Genomic DNA, 14,191 nt, shown 5'->3' on the forward strand with positions numbered 1-14,191 from the left:
GTTGACACCCCCCCCCAAAAAAAAAACAACAAAAAAAATCAACCTTAGGTTTTTTAAGAAAAACCTACAACTTAAAAAACCACTTTGGTAAAATATCACTTGTCTCTAAAACAAAAATAAAAATTTCAGTGTGTCACTTGTGGTTGGATTTGAAATAATACTGTTTTTAAGACATTCATGCAAAGATGGGCTCGATAAAGGACAGAAATGGTATAGGCCTAACAGAAGCAGAAGATATTAAGAAGAGATGGCAAGAATACACAGAAGAACTGTACAAAAAAGATTTTCATGACCCAGATAATCACGATGGTGTGGTCACTGACCTAGAGCCAGACATCCTGGAATGTGAAGTCAAGTGGGCCTTAGAAAGCATCACTACGAACAAAGCTAGTGGAGGTGATGGAATTCCAGTTGAGCTATTCCAAATCCTGAAAGATGATGCTGTGAAAGTGCTGCACTCAATATGCCAGCAAATTTGGAAAACTCAGCAGTGGCCACAGGACTGGAAAAGGTCAGTTTTCATTCCAATCCCAAAGAAAGGCAATGCTAAAGAATGCTCAAACTACCGCACAATTGCACTCATCTCACATGCTAGTAAAGTAATGCTCAAAATTCTCCAAGCCAGGCTTCAGCAATATGTGAACCATGAACTTCCTGATGTTCAAGCTCGTTTTAGAAAAGGCAGCAGAGGAACCAGAGATCAAATTGCCAACATCCACTGGATCATAGAAAAGCAAGAGAGTTCCAGAAAACATCTATTTCTGCTTTATTGACTATGCCAAAGCCTTTGACTGTGTGGATCACAATAAACTGTGGAAAATTCTGAAAGAGATGGGAATACCAGACCACCTGATCTGCCTCTTGAGAAATCTGTATGCAGGTCAGGAAGCAACAGTTAGAACTGGACATGGAACAACAGACTGGTTCCAAATAGGAAAAGGAGTTCGTCAAGGCTGTATATTGTCACCCTGCTTATTTAACTTATATGCAGAGTACATCATGAGAACTGCTGGACTGGAAGACACACAAGCTGGAATCAAGATTGCAGGGAGAAATATCAATAACCTCAGATATGCAGATGACACCACCCTTATGGCAGAAAGTGAAGAGGAACTAAAAAGCCTCTTGATGAAAGTGAAAGAGGAGAGTGAAAAAGTTGGCTTAAAGCTCAACATTCAGAAAACAAAGATCATGGCATCTGGTCCCATCACTTCATGGCAAATAGATGGGGAAACAGTGGAAACAGTGTCAAACTTTATTTTTCTGGGTTCCAAAATCACTGTAGATGGTGACTGCAGCCATGAAATTAAAAGATGCTTATGCCTTGGAAGGAAAGTTATGATCAACCTAGATAGCATATTGAAAAGCAGAGACATTACTTTGCCAACAAAGGTCCGTCTAGTCAAGGCTATGGTTTTTCCTGTGGTCATGTATGGATGTGAGAGTTGAACTGTGAAGAAGGCTGAGCACCAAAGAATTGATGCTTTTGAACTGTGGTGTTGGAGAAGACTCTTGAGAGTCCCTTGGACTGCAAGGAGATCCAACCAGTCCATTCTGAAGGAGATCAGCCCTGGGATTTCTTTGGAAGGAATGATGCTAAAGCTGAAACTGCAGTACTTTGGCCACCTCATGTGAAGAGTTGACTCATTGGAAAAGACTCTGATGCTGGGAGGGATTGGGGGCAGGAGAAGAAGGGGGACGACAGAGGATGAGATGGCTGGATGGCATCATTGACTCGATGGACGTGAGTCTCAGTGAAGTCCAGGAGCTGGTGATGGACAGGGAGGCCGGGGCGATTCATGGGGTGGAAAAGAGTCAGACACGACTGAGCAACTGATCTGATCTGATCTGATCTGAAGACATTCATCTGAGAATAGTCTCATTCACCTTAAAGGAGTTCTCAACAATTATCACCAAAGAAACTTTAAAAAGTCTCTTAAAGTAAGTTGAATCCAGAAGTGCTGTGCATTACGAAGGGAGTTTCTGAATACCTCAAGAGTTACACAGTCCCTTAGTCATCAAGAAGAAGCTCACAAGACACGGGCCACCCGCATCATCCTGTGTTGTACTACAGTGTGTTTCTGATACAAATGGACCACCTAGAGTCAGCATGAACCCCCAAGGTAAGGGCGCCGTCCTCAGCAAGTCAGTCCCACTTCGCATGTCAGCCACAGGTCTGGGCATTCCCAGACCACCTGCACTTTGGAGCCAACTAGCTACAATTTCAGGTGTTCCTTCAAACTGTCTCAGGTTAGATGATTCCCTGGAATGACTCAAGAAAGCCTTATACTTAAAACTGCATGGCTACAAACTTCATTTGGGTTTTCCCATAACATCCCAAACCAACTTTTTGGGAGTTTCAACATGAAGTATACAGACCAAGATAAACAGACACACACGGTAAGGTCTTGGAGGGCCCTAAACTCAGGTCCTGTGCCCTCTTTCCATAGAGCAAGGGCACATTATCATCCTAGTGTATCGGTATGTTTACCAACAAGGAACAGAGGCTAGGCTGGCTCAAAGCTCCCATCCTTATCCTGAAATTGCATCATTGGATTTTAGATGCTCAGAGTGAACCAGGTCAAAGGGTTGGGTGGATAAGATGGTGGACAGATGGAAAACAGTGGCCCCGTCTTGTTCTAATGCTATGGGCATCTCCGTTTGGAAAGCGATTTCATAGAAGATGGCAAGGACCGTGAGCGAGAATTTTGTTGAGGCTGCCATCACCCTAATACCAAAACCAGACGAAGAAAACTACAGGCCAACATCACTGGTGAACATAGATGCAAAGATCCTATTTCCTTTTGTGTTGCTAAGTTGGCTTGTTCATTTTACCTTTCCCCTGAAGGCAAAAGGTAGTTTTCTTTCTTTGTCTGGTTTTGGTATTAGGGTGATGGCAGCCTCAACAAAATTCTAGCAAACAGAATCCAACAACATACTAAAAAGATCATACATCATGACCAAGTGGGCTTTATCCAAGGGAAGCAAGGATGCTTCAATATTTGCAAATCAATCAATGTGATACAGCACATTAACAAATTGAGATAAATTTCAATTTGAGATATGATTATCTCAATAGATGCAGAGAAAGCCTTTGCAAAATTAAACACCCATTTATGATAAAAACTCTCCAGAAAGCAGGCAAAGAAGGAACATACCTCAACATAATAAAAGCCATCTATAATGAACCCACAGCAAGCATTATCTTCAGTGGCAAAAAATTGAGAACATTTCCTCTAAAGTCAGGAACAAGACAAGGGTGCCCACTTTCACCACTACTATTCAACACAGTTTTGGAAATTTTAGGCACAGCAATCAGAGAAGTAAAAGAAATGAAAGGAATTCAGATTGGAAAAGAAGTAAAACTCTCATTGCTTGCAGATGATCCTCTACATAGAAAACCCTACACACACCACCAAAAAATTACTAGAGCTAATCAATGAATCAAGTTGCAGGATACAAAATTAATACACAGAAATCCCTTGCATTCCTGTACACTAACAATGAGAAAACAGAAAGAGAAATTAAGGAAACAATCCATTCACCATTGCAACAAAAAGAATAAAATACGTAGGAATAAATTTACCTAAGCAAACAAAAGACCTATATATAGAAAACTATAAAACACTGATGAAAGAGGTCAAAGATGAGACAAATAGATGGATAAGTATACCATGTTCATGGATCAGAAGAATCAATATAGTGAAAGTGAGTATACTATCCAAAGCAATCTATAGATTCAATGCAATCCCTATCAAGCTACCAAAGGTATTTTTCACAGAATTAGAACAAATAATTTCACAATTTGTGTGGAAACACAAAAAACCTCAAATAGCCAAAGCAATCTTGAGAAAGAAGAATGGAACTGGAGGAGTCAACCTGCCTGACTCCAGACTATCCTGCAAAGCTACAGTCATCAAGACAGTATGGTACTGGCACAAAGACAGAAATATAGATCAATGGAATAAAACAGAAAGCACAGAGATTAATCCACACACCTATGGACACCTTATTTTTGATAAAGGAGGCAAGAATATACAAGACAATCTCTTTAACAAGTGATGCTGGGAAACCTGGTCAACCACCTGTAGAAGAATGAAACTAGAACCCTTTATAACACCATACACAAAAATAAACTCAAAATGGATTAAAGATATAAATGTAAGACCAGAAACTATAAAATTCTGAGGAAAACATAGGCAGAACACGCACTTGCTTGCTCAGAAATCATAGCAGGATCCTCTATGATCCACCTCCCAGAGTAATGGAAATAAAAGCAAAAATAAACCAATGGGACCTAATTAAAAGCTTTTGCACAATGAAGGAAACTATAAGCAAGGTGAAAAGACAACCTTCAGAATGAGAGAAAATAATAGTAAATGAAACAACTGACAGAAAATTAATCTCAAAAACATACAAGCAGCTCATGCAGCTCAATACCAGAAAAATAAATGACCCAATCAAAAAATGGGCCAAAGAACTAAACAGACATTTCTCCAAAGAAGATACACAGGTGGCTAAAAAACACATGAAAAGATGCTCAACATCACTCATTATCAGAGAAATGCAAATCAAAATCACAGTAAAGTACCATTTCATGCTGGTCAGAATGGCTGCTATCAAAAAAGTTTACAAACAATAAATGCTGGAGAGGGTGTGTTGGTGGGAATCCAAACTAGTATTGCCACTATGGACAATAGTGTGGAGATTCCTTAAAAAACCTGGAAATAGAATTGCCATATGACCCAGCAATCCCACTGCTGGGCATACACACTGAGGAAATCAGAATTGAAAGAGACACCTGTACCCCAATGTTCATTGCAGCACTGTTTATAATAGCCAGGACATGGAGGCGAGCTAGATGTTTATTGGCAGAAGAATGGATAAGAAAGTTTTGGTACATAAACACAATGGAATATTACTCAAGCTATTAAAAAGAACACATTTGAGTCAGTTCTAATGAGGTGGATAAAACTGGAGCCTATTATACAGAGTGAAGTAAGTCAGAAAGAAAAACACCAATACAGTATATTAACATATTTATATGGAATTTAGAAAGATGGTAATGACAACCCTATGTGCAAGACAGTAAAATAAACACAAATATAAAGAACAGACTTTTGGACTCTGGGAGAAGGTGAGGGCACAATGATTTGAGAGAATAGCATTGAAACATGTATATTACCATATGTGAAATAGATGACCAGTCCAAGTCTGATGCATGAAACAGGGCTCTCAAAGCTGGTGCACTGGGACAACCCAGAGGGATGGGATGGGGAGGGAGGTGGGAGGGGGGCTTTGGAGCAGGGGACGCATGTACACCCGTGGCTGATTCATGTCGATGCATGGCAAAAACCACCACAATATTGTAAAGTAATTAGCCTCCAATTAAAATAAATTAATTTTTTAAAAGGAAATAGGAAGCTGGGGGGTTAAATGATGAAGAAAGATGGGCAACTGTAATTCAGATGAGGTTTTATTTGTTAAATCTTCATAATGAGGACTAGAGATAAAAAGTGGGAGAAGAAAAAATTATAGAAGAAAAACTGTAGATTATATGGAGGAGAGAAGACATTTTAAGTTCTTTATAACTCTATGCTTCTCCTATCAATGAATATGCCCTGATCTGTCCTGGGAAAAATAAGGAAAAGGGAAAAAAAGGAGGGGAGCTTGCAGAAGATCTCAGCAACAGTGAGGAGAGAAGATAGAGACCCAAACCCTCCCCAAACACTGGGTGTTGTAACCACTGACTTCCACCCTACTAGTGGTTAGGAGAGAAATGCTGCTTTGTAAATGACGCCTAAGAGATTTTTAAAGAAATACATTTCTGTTTCCTGTCAATCATGTCAGTTGTCTGATTCACTTCATAATGGCCTCTACTTGAAAATGTCCCAACGTAGCTCAGTAAATTGTTGCCCAAATCAATCACCACTGTGAAACTGTGCTAAAAATCAACATCTAGTCTTATTTTTTCTCTAAAAAATACACGCATTTGCCAGCTTTAAAGAAAGTGTTCTCATTCATAATGTTTGTGGGCTTCTTTATAGCTGGAGTTGTTGTTTTTGTTCAGCTGCTCAGTCGTGTCTGACTCTTTGGGACCCCATGGACTGCAGCACACCAGGCTTCCCTGTCCCTCACTATCTCCCAAAGTTTGCCCAAGGAGACTTCAGATGTCCACATTTTCCCTTCCCACACTAAAACAAGGTCTGAAAGTCAACTATACAAATTAAGAATTTTTGCCTTAAAACATAACTATACCTAGTTATTTTCATCCTGTTTATTCCAGTTCATATTTATTTCTAACACTACAAAGATAAAATCATGAATGATAAAAGAAACTTTACAAAATATCTTACTTGAGTTGCTCTTCAATATAATTTTAGATTTTATCCCCAAAGAAAGTCTTAACATTAGACTTAATCTCCACCACCTGACAAAACAGATTCGGAGATGGGAAGCACCTTCCTCAAGGTCCCACTGATTGTATGCAGCAGATTTTTGCTTTAGTCTGAAATATTTTTTCCTCATGCATGTATCTTACTGAGATATAAAATACATAGCACAAAATTCACACTTTCATGGAGTACCAGTCAGTGCTTTTTAGCACATTCACAAATGTGTAACCATCTCATCTACTTCCAGAAAATTTCCATCATTTCCCTAAAGAAACCCCATATCCATTCAGAGTTACTTCCCATTTTCCCCTCACCCTGCTCATCCAACTACTAATGTACCTTCTGTCTCGGTGCATTTGCTAATCCCAGGCATTTCATTATAAATTCAGCAATACACTATGTGGCCTCCTGTGTCTGACTTTCTTCACTTAGCACAATATTTTTTAAGTTTCCCCTTGTTTATAGCATGTGTCAGTCTTTAGGACATACTTTAGATAGTAAGAAATCATTAGTTTTATACTTAAGACAGAAAACAGTGACTATTTGTATTAATTCCCTCATAGCTTAGTTGGTAAAGAATCTGCCTGCAATGCAGAAGACCCTGCTTTGATTCCTGGGTCATGAAGATCCCTGGAGAAGGGATAGATTATCCATTCCAGTATTCCAGGGCTTCCCTTGTGGCTCATCTGGTAAAGAATCCACCTGTAATGTGGGAGACCTGGGTTTGATCCCTGGTCAGGAAGATCCCCCAGAGAAGGCAAAGGCTGCCCACTCCAGGATTCTGGCCTGGAGAATTCCATGGACTATATAGTCCATGGGGTCACAAAGAGTCAGACATGACTGAGTGACCTTCACTTCACTTCATTTGTATTAATATTCCCTACTTGAGCAAATTTAGCCATGATGATAGTTACTGGAAATCTCTTGCTTTCTTGTTAGATAGTTATTGGTTCAGTTAGAAATATGGAATGTACTTAAAAATACTACCATTGGTCTCATGATGACAAACTGAATGAAGGACTGAAATGGCAATGTTTAAAAATCAGAGGGTTTTCACGCCTGACTTATTTACTGTCCACAAGCATCTTTCAGCAAACACCGATAGGCAGGCTCTAACTTTTGGCTGGGAGACGGGCTTAACGTTCACTGAAAGGTGACAGGTGACTAGGGAGGATGCCCAAGGAGGAAGACTGAGTCCTCGGGAGTGAGGTCGACGACTTTGTGATCGGGGAGGAGGCACTCACAGCTTGCTGGGAAGGACCGGAAGGTCAGGGACGATCTCTTCATAAGGGTCCTCTTGGGCCAAGGCCTGAACACAGAGAGACGCCTGCGGTTTTCCTTCCCAGGCAGACTCGGCCTTCAGCAGCATTTCCTCAATCAACTCCGACGCAGCGACGTCTGCAAGAAACCAAGAGGCGATCGGAGCCGGTGAGTGCTGACGTCACAGGAGACCGCTCCCTTTCAATGACCCTGCTGCGCTTACCATGCTACGACTTATCAACACACGAAGCAAAACGAAAAACAGGAAAAGTCCACGGTGGGAATACAATGGCAGCATCACCATTGCAAAAGACCGTTCCCTGGTACATCAGTGAGTGGCATATTTAATTACAAATGAAAAGAACAAATACAAAAATAATACTCATGGAGTGGTCACGGGTAAAATGCGAAATCACTGAGAAGCCGGGCTTGACAGAACTTAAAGTCGGTTTTCCTCCGTGAGAATCTCCCTTCATCCTGGTGAATATGAGTCAAGAGAGGAAAAGAGCTGTACCCTCCCAACAACTGGGCGCTTATGAAACGGGCAGCAGGCGTTCTACAGGCATTCTGCTAAGTGGGCAGATGAACAAGTAAATACTCGGTTGTGCCTTTAAAAAACAGCGGGTCTGGCCTCTCTCCATAGCCTAGTTTTCACTTTCAATAAGAAATAAAAATAATCATATTTCCCTACAAATCACACGTTAACAATGACATCCGAACATTCTCGGGCAGCACTATAGATGTGCATCAATCAGATTTACGCTTGTTAGCAACTGAAACTGAAAATCGGCACATCCTGAAGAAAAAGTGGCATTAACAATTAGAAACCTGATGGCCACAGCTGCTCCTTTTGGCCCTCACCACTAAACTGTGTAACCTCCCGTGTCCATGGACTTGAGTTACATGCTTTACAGGCTGGGTGAAGTAACTCAGCTACTGCAAGAAGATATTTAAGCCAGGATTTGATCATCATTTGCTTTAGATTAAATCATTCCGTGTAATGAGTAGGAGACAGCTCAGGGCCCTCATTTCGGGAGATTATTTCTATACCAAGAAACAGCGCTACGTCAAATTGCTTGTATCCCCTAGATAATCCTTCATGTGTTCATTCCAAATTCAAAGAACACAAAATAGCAAGAATAGAATGCAGCAGTGATGAACGATTTTTCTGTGCTCAGCTGAAATGGGTGTGGAGCTCACTGTCCTTTGCACTATTATCTAACTCCTCGCTCTTACAGTTGCATGAGATGCCGAGTGCCCTGTGTCTGCTTGAAGCTTCTCACTGCCTCGAAGTCCTCTGTCCCTTGTGTGTGTGAGAAGTATTTCCATTCAATCAGCAAGTGTTTACTAAGAATCTACTTCGCACCCATCACGATGTCCCCTGTGATCAACATGGCATGGAAAACGGATTACGCGGATGCTAGACGCTGCAGGAGCAAAGCAGGCAAAACTGTCTGAGGCTCATCAGACACGAGGTCCGCAGCGGCCGGGGCGAGCCTAGACCAGCAGGTTAGTCACTCCTGGGGCTCTGGGACTGTCCCTGTCAATCGCCTTGGGTCTCTCTTTTTTGGCAAGTTCATACTAGACCTGAGAGGTCAAAGTGTGACAGACAGGGGTCCCTGCAGTCGGAGGTCAATCATATACACTATTCTCCGGGAGAAATGCCAGAATTACGATCCTGGAAAAACGTCACCTTCTCTTAGAACTAGAGTTAACAGAGGACGTGACTTGAATTTCCAATAAAAATGTTTGGAAAAGGAATGGAAAAAGCTACAAATTTCTATTTACTCTTTTCATATTTACCATCAAGCACATATTTTTGTAGGTAATGGTAAGACTACTGCCCTATCATTAATATTAAGGTGATTCTGAAGTTTGAAACTATTAAGCTGTCTGACAGGGGTTAGTTAAGTCTTCAGTCTATTTTCAGCAAATAAGATGAATAAACATTAGACAATGATACTTAATTCCAATAAAATAAGAAATAGAGCATTCTGTCTTAACTTGGTGGTTTATCAGGGAATCATACTTCGCCTTGAGACACCCAAGGCGATTGAAATGAAATAAGAAAGTTCAGGCATGACAAGCTTGTAGGTCACTGGAGGAATAAAAATGAGAAGAATAAGCATATTTATGTTATTCATATCAATTATTACCTTCAAAATTTTTATATCATTTTGTTACTTTCACTAGATTTTTCTCTTTGTTACTTAGAACTTTTATTTTTTAATATACCAAAACACCTTACAGGTAGTAACATTGTTGTCAACTTTTAAAAATTAGAAAATTAATGCAGCACTCAGTTTTTAAGAGTGGCAGAAAGAACTCTAGAAAACTTCAAAAGGTATTTATTAGAAAATAAGCAACATTAAGATTGTCAAAGTTTTAAATTAGGTTGGTAATACTAGTCTCTATTGTCTGTAATATAAATATTTGTGCAGAAAGAAAAAAATACTATTACCATTTTAGAATACCCTAAAGAACAAGCATGTATTTTAGAAAATCTATTTTAAAGTGAGCGACAGTGCAAGAATCACTGCCCAGAAAATTTAAAGCCTCAAAAGCACATTGCAGTGCAGTACAATGCAATGATCCCTGTGAACGGTAACTATTCTCTAATAGACTCCTGTAACAGAGCAGTGTGTAGGAGTCAGCGACACAGGCTTGGCTGGCGTGGTGGGGGGAGCGTTTCACTGAGCGTCCCCGGAGACACTGACTCACGAGGTAGCTGGGGCAGTGAAGGGCCAGCCACTCCAGGAAGACAGAAAAGGGCCTGGTATGATGTTCATGGCTTACCAGAAGCCTTCTCCTCATGGCAGTTCAGAAGGTGCGGATTTGCCTGATGCATCAGAAGAAGCTTCACCAGGTTCGCCTGAAACAGGAAAGGTAACTGACATAGTAACGATTACGCTGGATGCTCAGGATTCAGCGGCAAAGTGTCCACAGCCACCATCCTCCAGGGGCACAGATGGAAGGGAAATGCATTAGCGTGACCTACTGCCCCAGAGGTTTCTTACTCTCTGCTCCCAGTCCTTACTCATTTTTTTTTTAAATGACATTCAAACTGTTTCATCAATTAACACATTCAAATAAAATATTATTCATCACATAAGGGTTAAATCATTGAGGTTATGAAAAGTTTCACTTAATATTTCTCAGGTTTATTTTAGGGCATTGTTTGAGAGGGAATGGGGCTTCCCTGATGGCTCAGCAATAAGGAAGTCACCTCTAATGCAGGACAAACTGGAAATGTGAGTTCTATCCCTGGGTCAGGAAGTTCCCTTAGAGGAGGAAATGGCAACATGCTCCAGTATTCTTGCCTAGAAAATCCCATGGACAGAGTTGCCTGGCAGAATACAGTCCATGGGGTTGCAAAGAGTTGGACATGACTAAAGTGACTTAGCACGCGCACGCACACACACACACGCACACACACACACACACACGGGAGGGTTTATACGTTATAGTGTGCTTTGTTTTGGAGCAGGAAGTGGCAACTCACTTCATTATCACTGCCTGGGAAATTCCATGGACAAAGGAGTCTGGTGGGCTACAGTCTATGGAGTCACAAAAAAGAGGGGCACAGGACTTAGCCACTGAACTAGTGCTGTGTTTCAGCAATTCATGAAAGTCACACTTCTCATTTCTCTCCATCCATTACAGCACCAGGGCTGAACTGCAACCTAAGGTCCCACTGGACAATTAGAAGAACTTCATCTCAAGTTATCAGAATAAAGCACCTTGATGAGAGATTAATATATTTTTAAGTTTATTATAAGACACGATACATCAAAGAGTATATATAATGGATATGTACCACTGAGAGAGCAAATAACAAATAGAGTCCCATGCACTCAAGTTTTTAAAATGTCATTCATGGTATTTCTGTGTGTTTTTCTCCCAAATTATCCCTGTTCCTACTTCTCAGAGTTGGCCACTGTCTTGAATTTTGTGTTACCGATTACCATGCTTTGCAGGCTTAGTCCCTTGGTATGGGAGGGCCCCTAATCAACATATCACTTGGCTGCATATGTTTTTGACATTTATAGAAACGAAAGTCCTGAAGTATGAATTCTTCTGTGCTTTTACTTTCAAGAATTATGGCGGATTCATTTTGATATTTGGCAAAATTAATACAATTATGTAAAGTTTAAAAATAAAATAAAATAAAAAAAAGAATTAATACTGCATTTCCGAGCATCCTTGGAGGTGATGGGTTTAGCAACCCTTCATTCCTTTGTTTGGCTGCACAGAATTGCCTTGTACAAACATATCACAATTTAGCCACCTTCCTCCTGGTGGACATTCAAGCCACAGCAATCATTCATCTATACTTACAGATAATGTTGTTATAAATACTCTAGTTTATATCTCTTGGTGTACACCTTGTTCAAGATGGCAGTGGTGATAGGCTACGTGCAGAAATCTTCACTTGGCATTGGAGCCGTGAGCAAAGCGACTGTGCTCACCCCCAACTCCTCCTCTCCTACTGAGAGATCCCCATAAACCAGCCCTGCCCACACCTCTCCGTCCTCTGATCAGAGAATAAAGCTTCCACACAGGGGACTATACTCAATATCCTGTAATAGACCATAGTGGGAAAGAATACTAAAATCAGTAACCATGTGTCACTGAATCACTTTGCTGTAGACCAGAAACTAACATAACATTTTAAATCAACTCTACTTAAATTAACAAAAAAGAAGAAGCTCCCCTTTGGTTGTGAGCCCAGCTGCTCAACCCTGTTCTATTGCTGTGAGTGAAGGAGGCAGGAGGATCCTTTCTGGAGCCAGATTTGAAAGGGTCAGTAACAGCATCTCAGTAATATTCATCTCAATACATGAATATGGCTTACTGCCCCATTTATTTAGATCTTCTTTAGCTTTTATTACATTGTTTCATATTTATATTATATTGTTAAATAGTTTCTAATGTATAAATCTTACACATCTTTTGAAAAAAGATTTCTATATATTTTATGCTTTTAATGAAATACTGTGAACAATTTAATGGTTCTTGGTTTTTTGTTTTTTTTGTTTTTTTTTAATTTTGGGAGATTCCTTTGGAATTTTTAATCTTTCTTTTCCTAACTTTGTCCTTCCATTTCTTGGTTTATTATATTGATTAAAAGGGGGCTGGCTTTTCTGGTCTGTGGCTTTGTTGTTTTTGCAACACTTGAGGGTCATTCTCCACCCATGCAAGCACTCTGTCCAAACATCCCCAAGTATTTCCCCACCCACCACTTACTGATCTTGTTAGTGCTCTCATTCGAAAATGAACTACATTCTAAATAGTCTGTCCCCTCGCTAGCTTTCCCACAGGTTCATCCCAAATCAGGGTTTGGCTTTACAGAACATAAAATATAACAGTAACACTTAAATCATGTTACAGCAGACTGCTTCTATTTAGGGCTTAATTTTATTTCCAAATATACACAGTTTACTAAAGATGCAGATGTTCTCTTGAAATCTGAAAAGATATAATACATAGAGCAGGGTCCCAGCACATTAAAGTGGGTTAGGAAAGAGTTTTGTTTTATATTAAAAATGTGAGAGATTTGCTTGCTTTTCAACCATAAGAAAGGAAGGGAGGTTGGGAGGAAAGGATAGGGGACAGAGAGAACAGAGTGGAGTGAGGGAGGAAGGGAAAGTGGAGAGAGGAACAGGAGAAAGGAAAGACAGAAACACAAAGCCAAGAACTAAGTAAGATCACTCTTGATTTTCACAATTTGGAAAAAACGGCAGCACCTAAAGGCTTTTACGTCTCGGCAAAACTGTCAGATTGTCGGGAGAGTCTAACAATCACTCTGCATTTTCTAAATTCAATTCATTCTTCATGGCACTCCAGAGAGAAAACAAACTACCTCCCTCCACAGCTTCCCCCGTACCTGCAGAGAGCATTTAAGTCATCAAAGCAAACGGTTTCCTACATGAAAATCTTTAACAACAAAAAGTACTTCCATTTTATTTCAGGCCTGTAAAAACAAACATTCATCTGTGGAATGAAGAAGCTTCTCTCGCTTGGGGAATTCCATTCCTTTTTGTTGAAAGTCAGTAATTCCCGAGCGCTTCCGCTTCGAAATCAAGGAGGCATGCTCCAGAACTAAATTAAGCAGGGTAGTGGTGATTTCACTCTCAGAGTAGTCTGGAACATGTGTCTTAACCTCAGAAAAGATCTTGGCAGTAAATGACTTCAATGCGAGTAGTAAAGTGTAGAACCGAACAAGGATGCACCTTCACTATTACAGAAGCTTTATAATCACCAAAATGATCAAAGGGTAGTAAGGTGACTGACGTTCTGTGTGCGTGTGCCTGAGTGTGTGTGTGTGTGTGTGTGTAAGGAGGCTCTACATGACTGATAGAAAATGTATTTAAGCTGAAATTTAAATTCACACTGGCTATGGACTTTACTCATTCCTTGGATAATTATATTTCGGATTGGATAAATTCACCAAAATTAATTCCTTGATGGTCATTTTAAGTGACTTCTTTAAGAAGTAAAAAAATAAAATGAGTGTTCAGAGACAGACAAATTCC

General features: G+C 40.2%; 1 protein-coding gene across 1 annotated transcript in view; it reads right to left on the reverse strand.

Annotated features, from left to right (window-relative positions):
- Positions 1-14,191, reverse strand: part of MYO16 (myosin XVI) — a 390,818-nt gene that overhangs the window by 282,564 nt on the left and 94,063 nt on the right. The window contains 2 exon segments of the mRNA XM_070380864.1: positions 7,640-7,793; positions 10,452-10,527. Coding sequence (XP_070236965.1) covers positions 7,640-7,793; positions 10,452-10,527 — 230 coding nt within the window.

Source organism: Bos mutus, chromosome 12 (assembly GCF_027580195.1).
Source record: "Bos mutus isolate GX-2022 chromosome 12, NWIPB_WYAK_1.1, whole genome shotgun sequence".
Lineage (NCBI taxonomy): Eukaryota > Metazoa > Chordata > Mammalia > Artiodactyla > Bovidae > Bos > Bos mutus.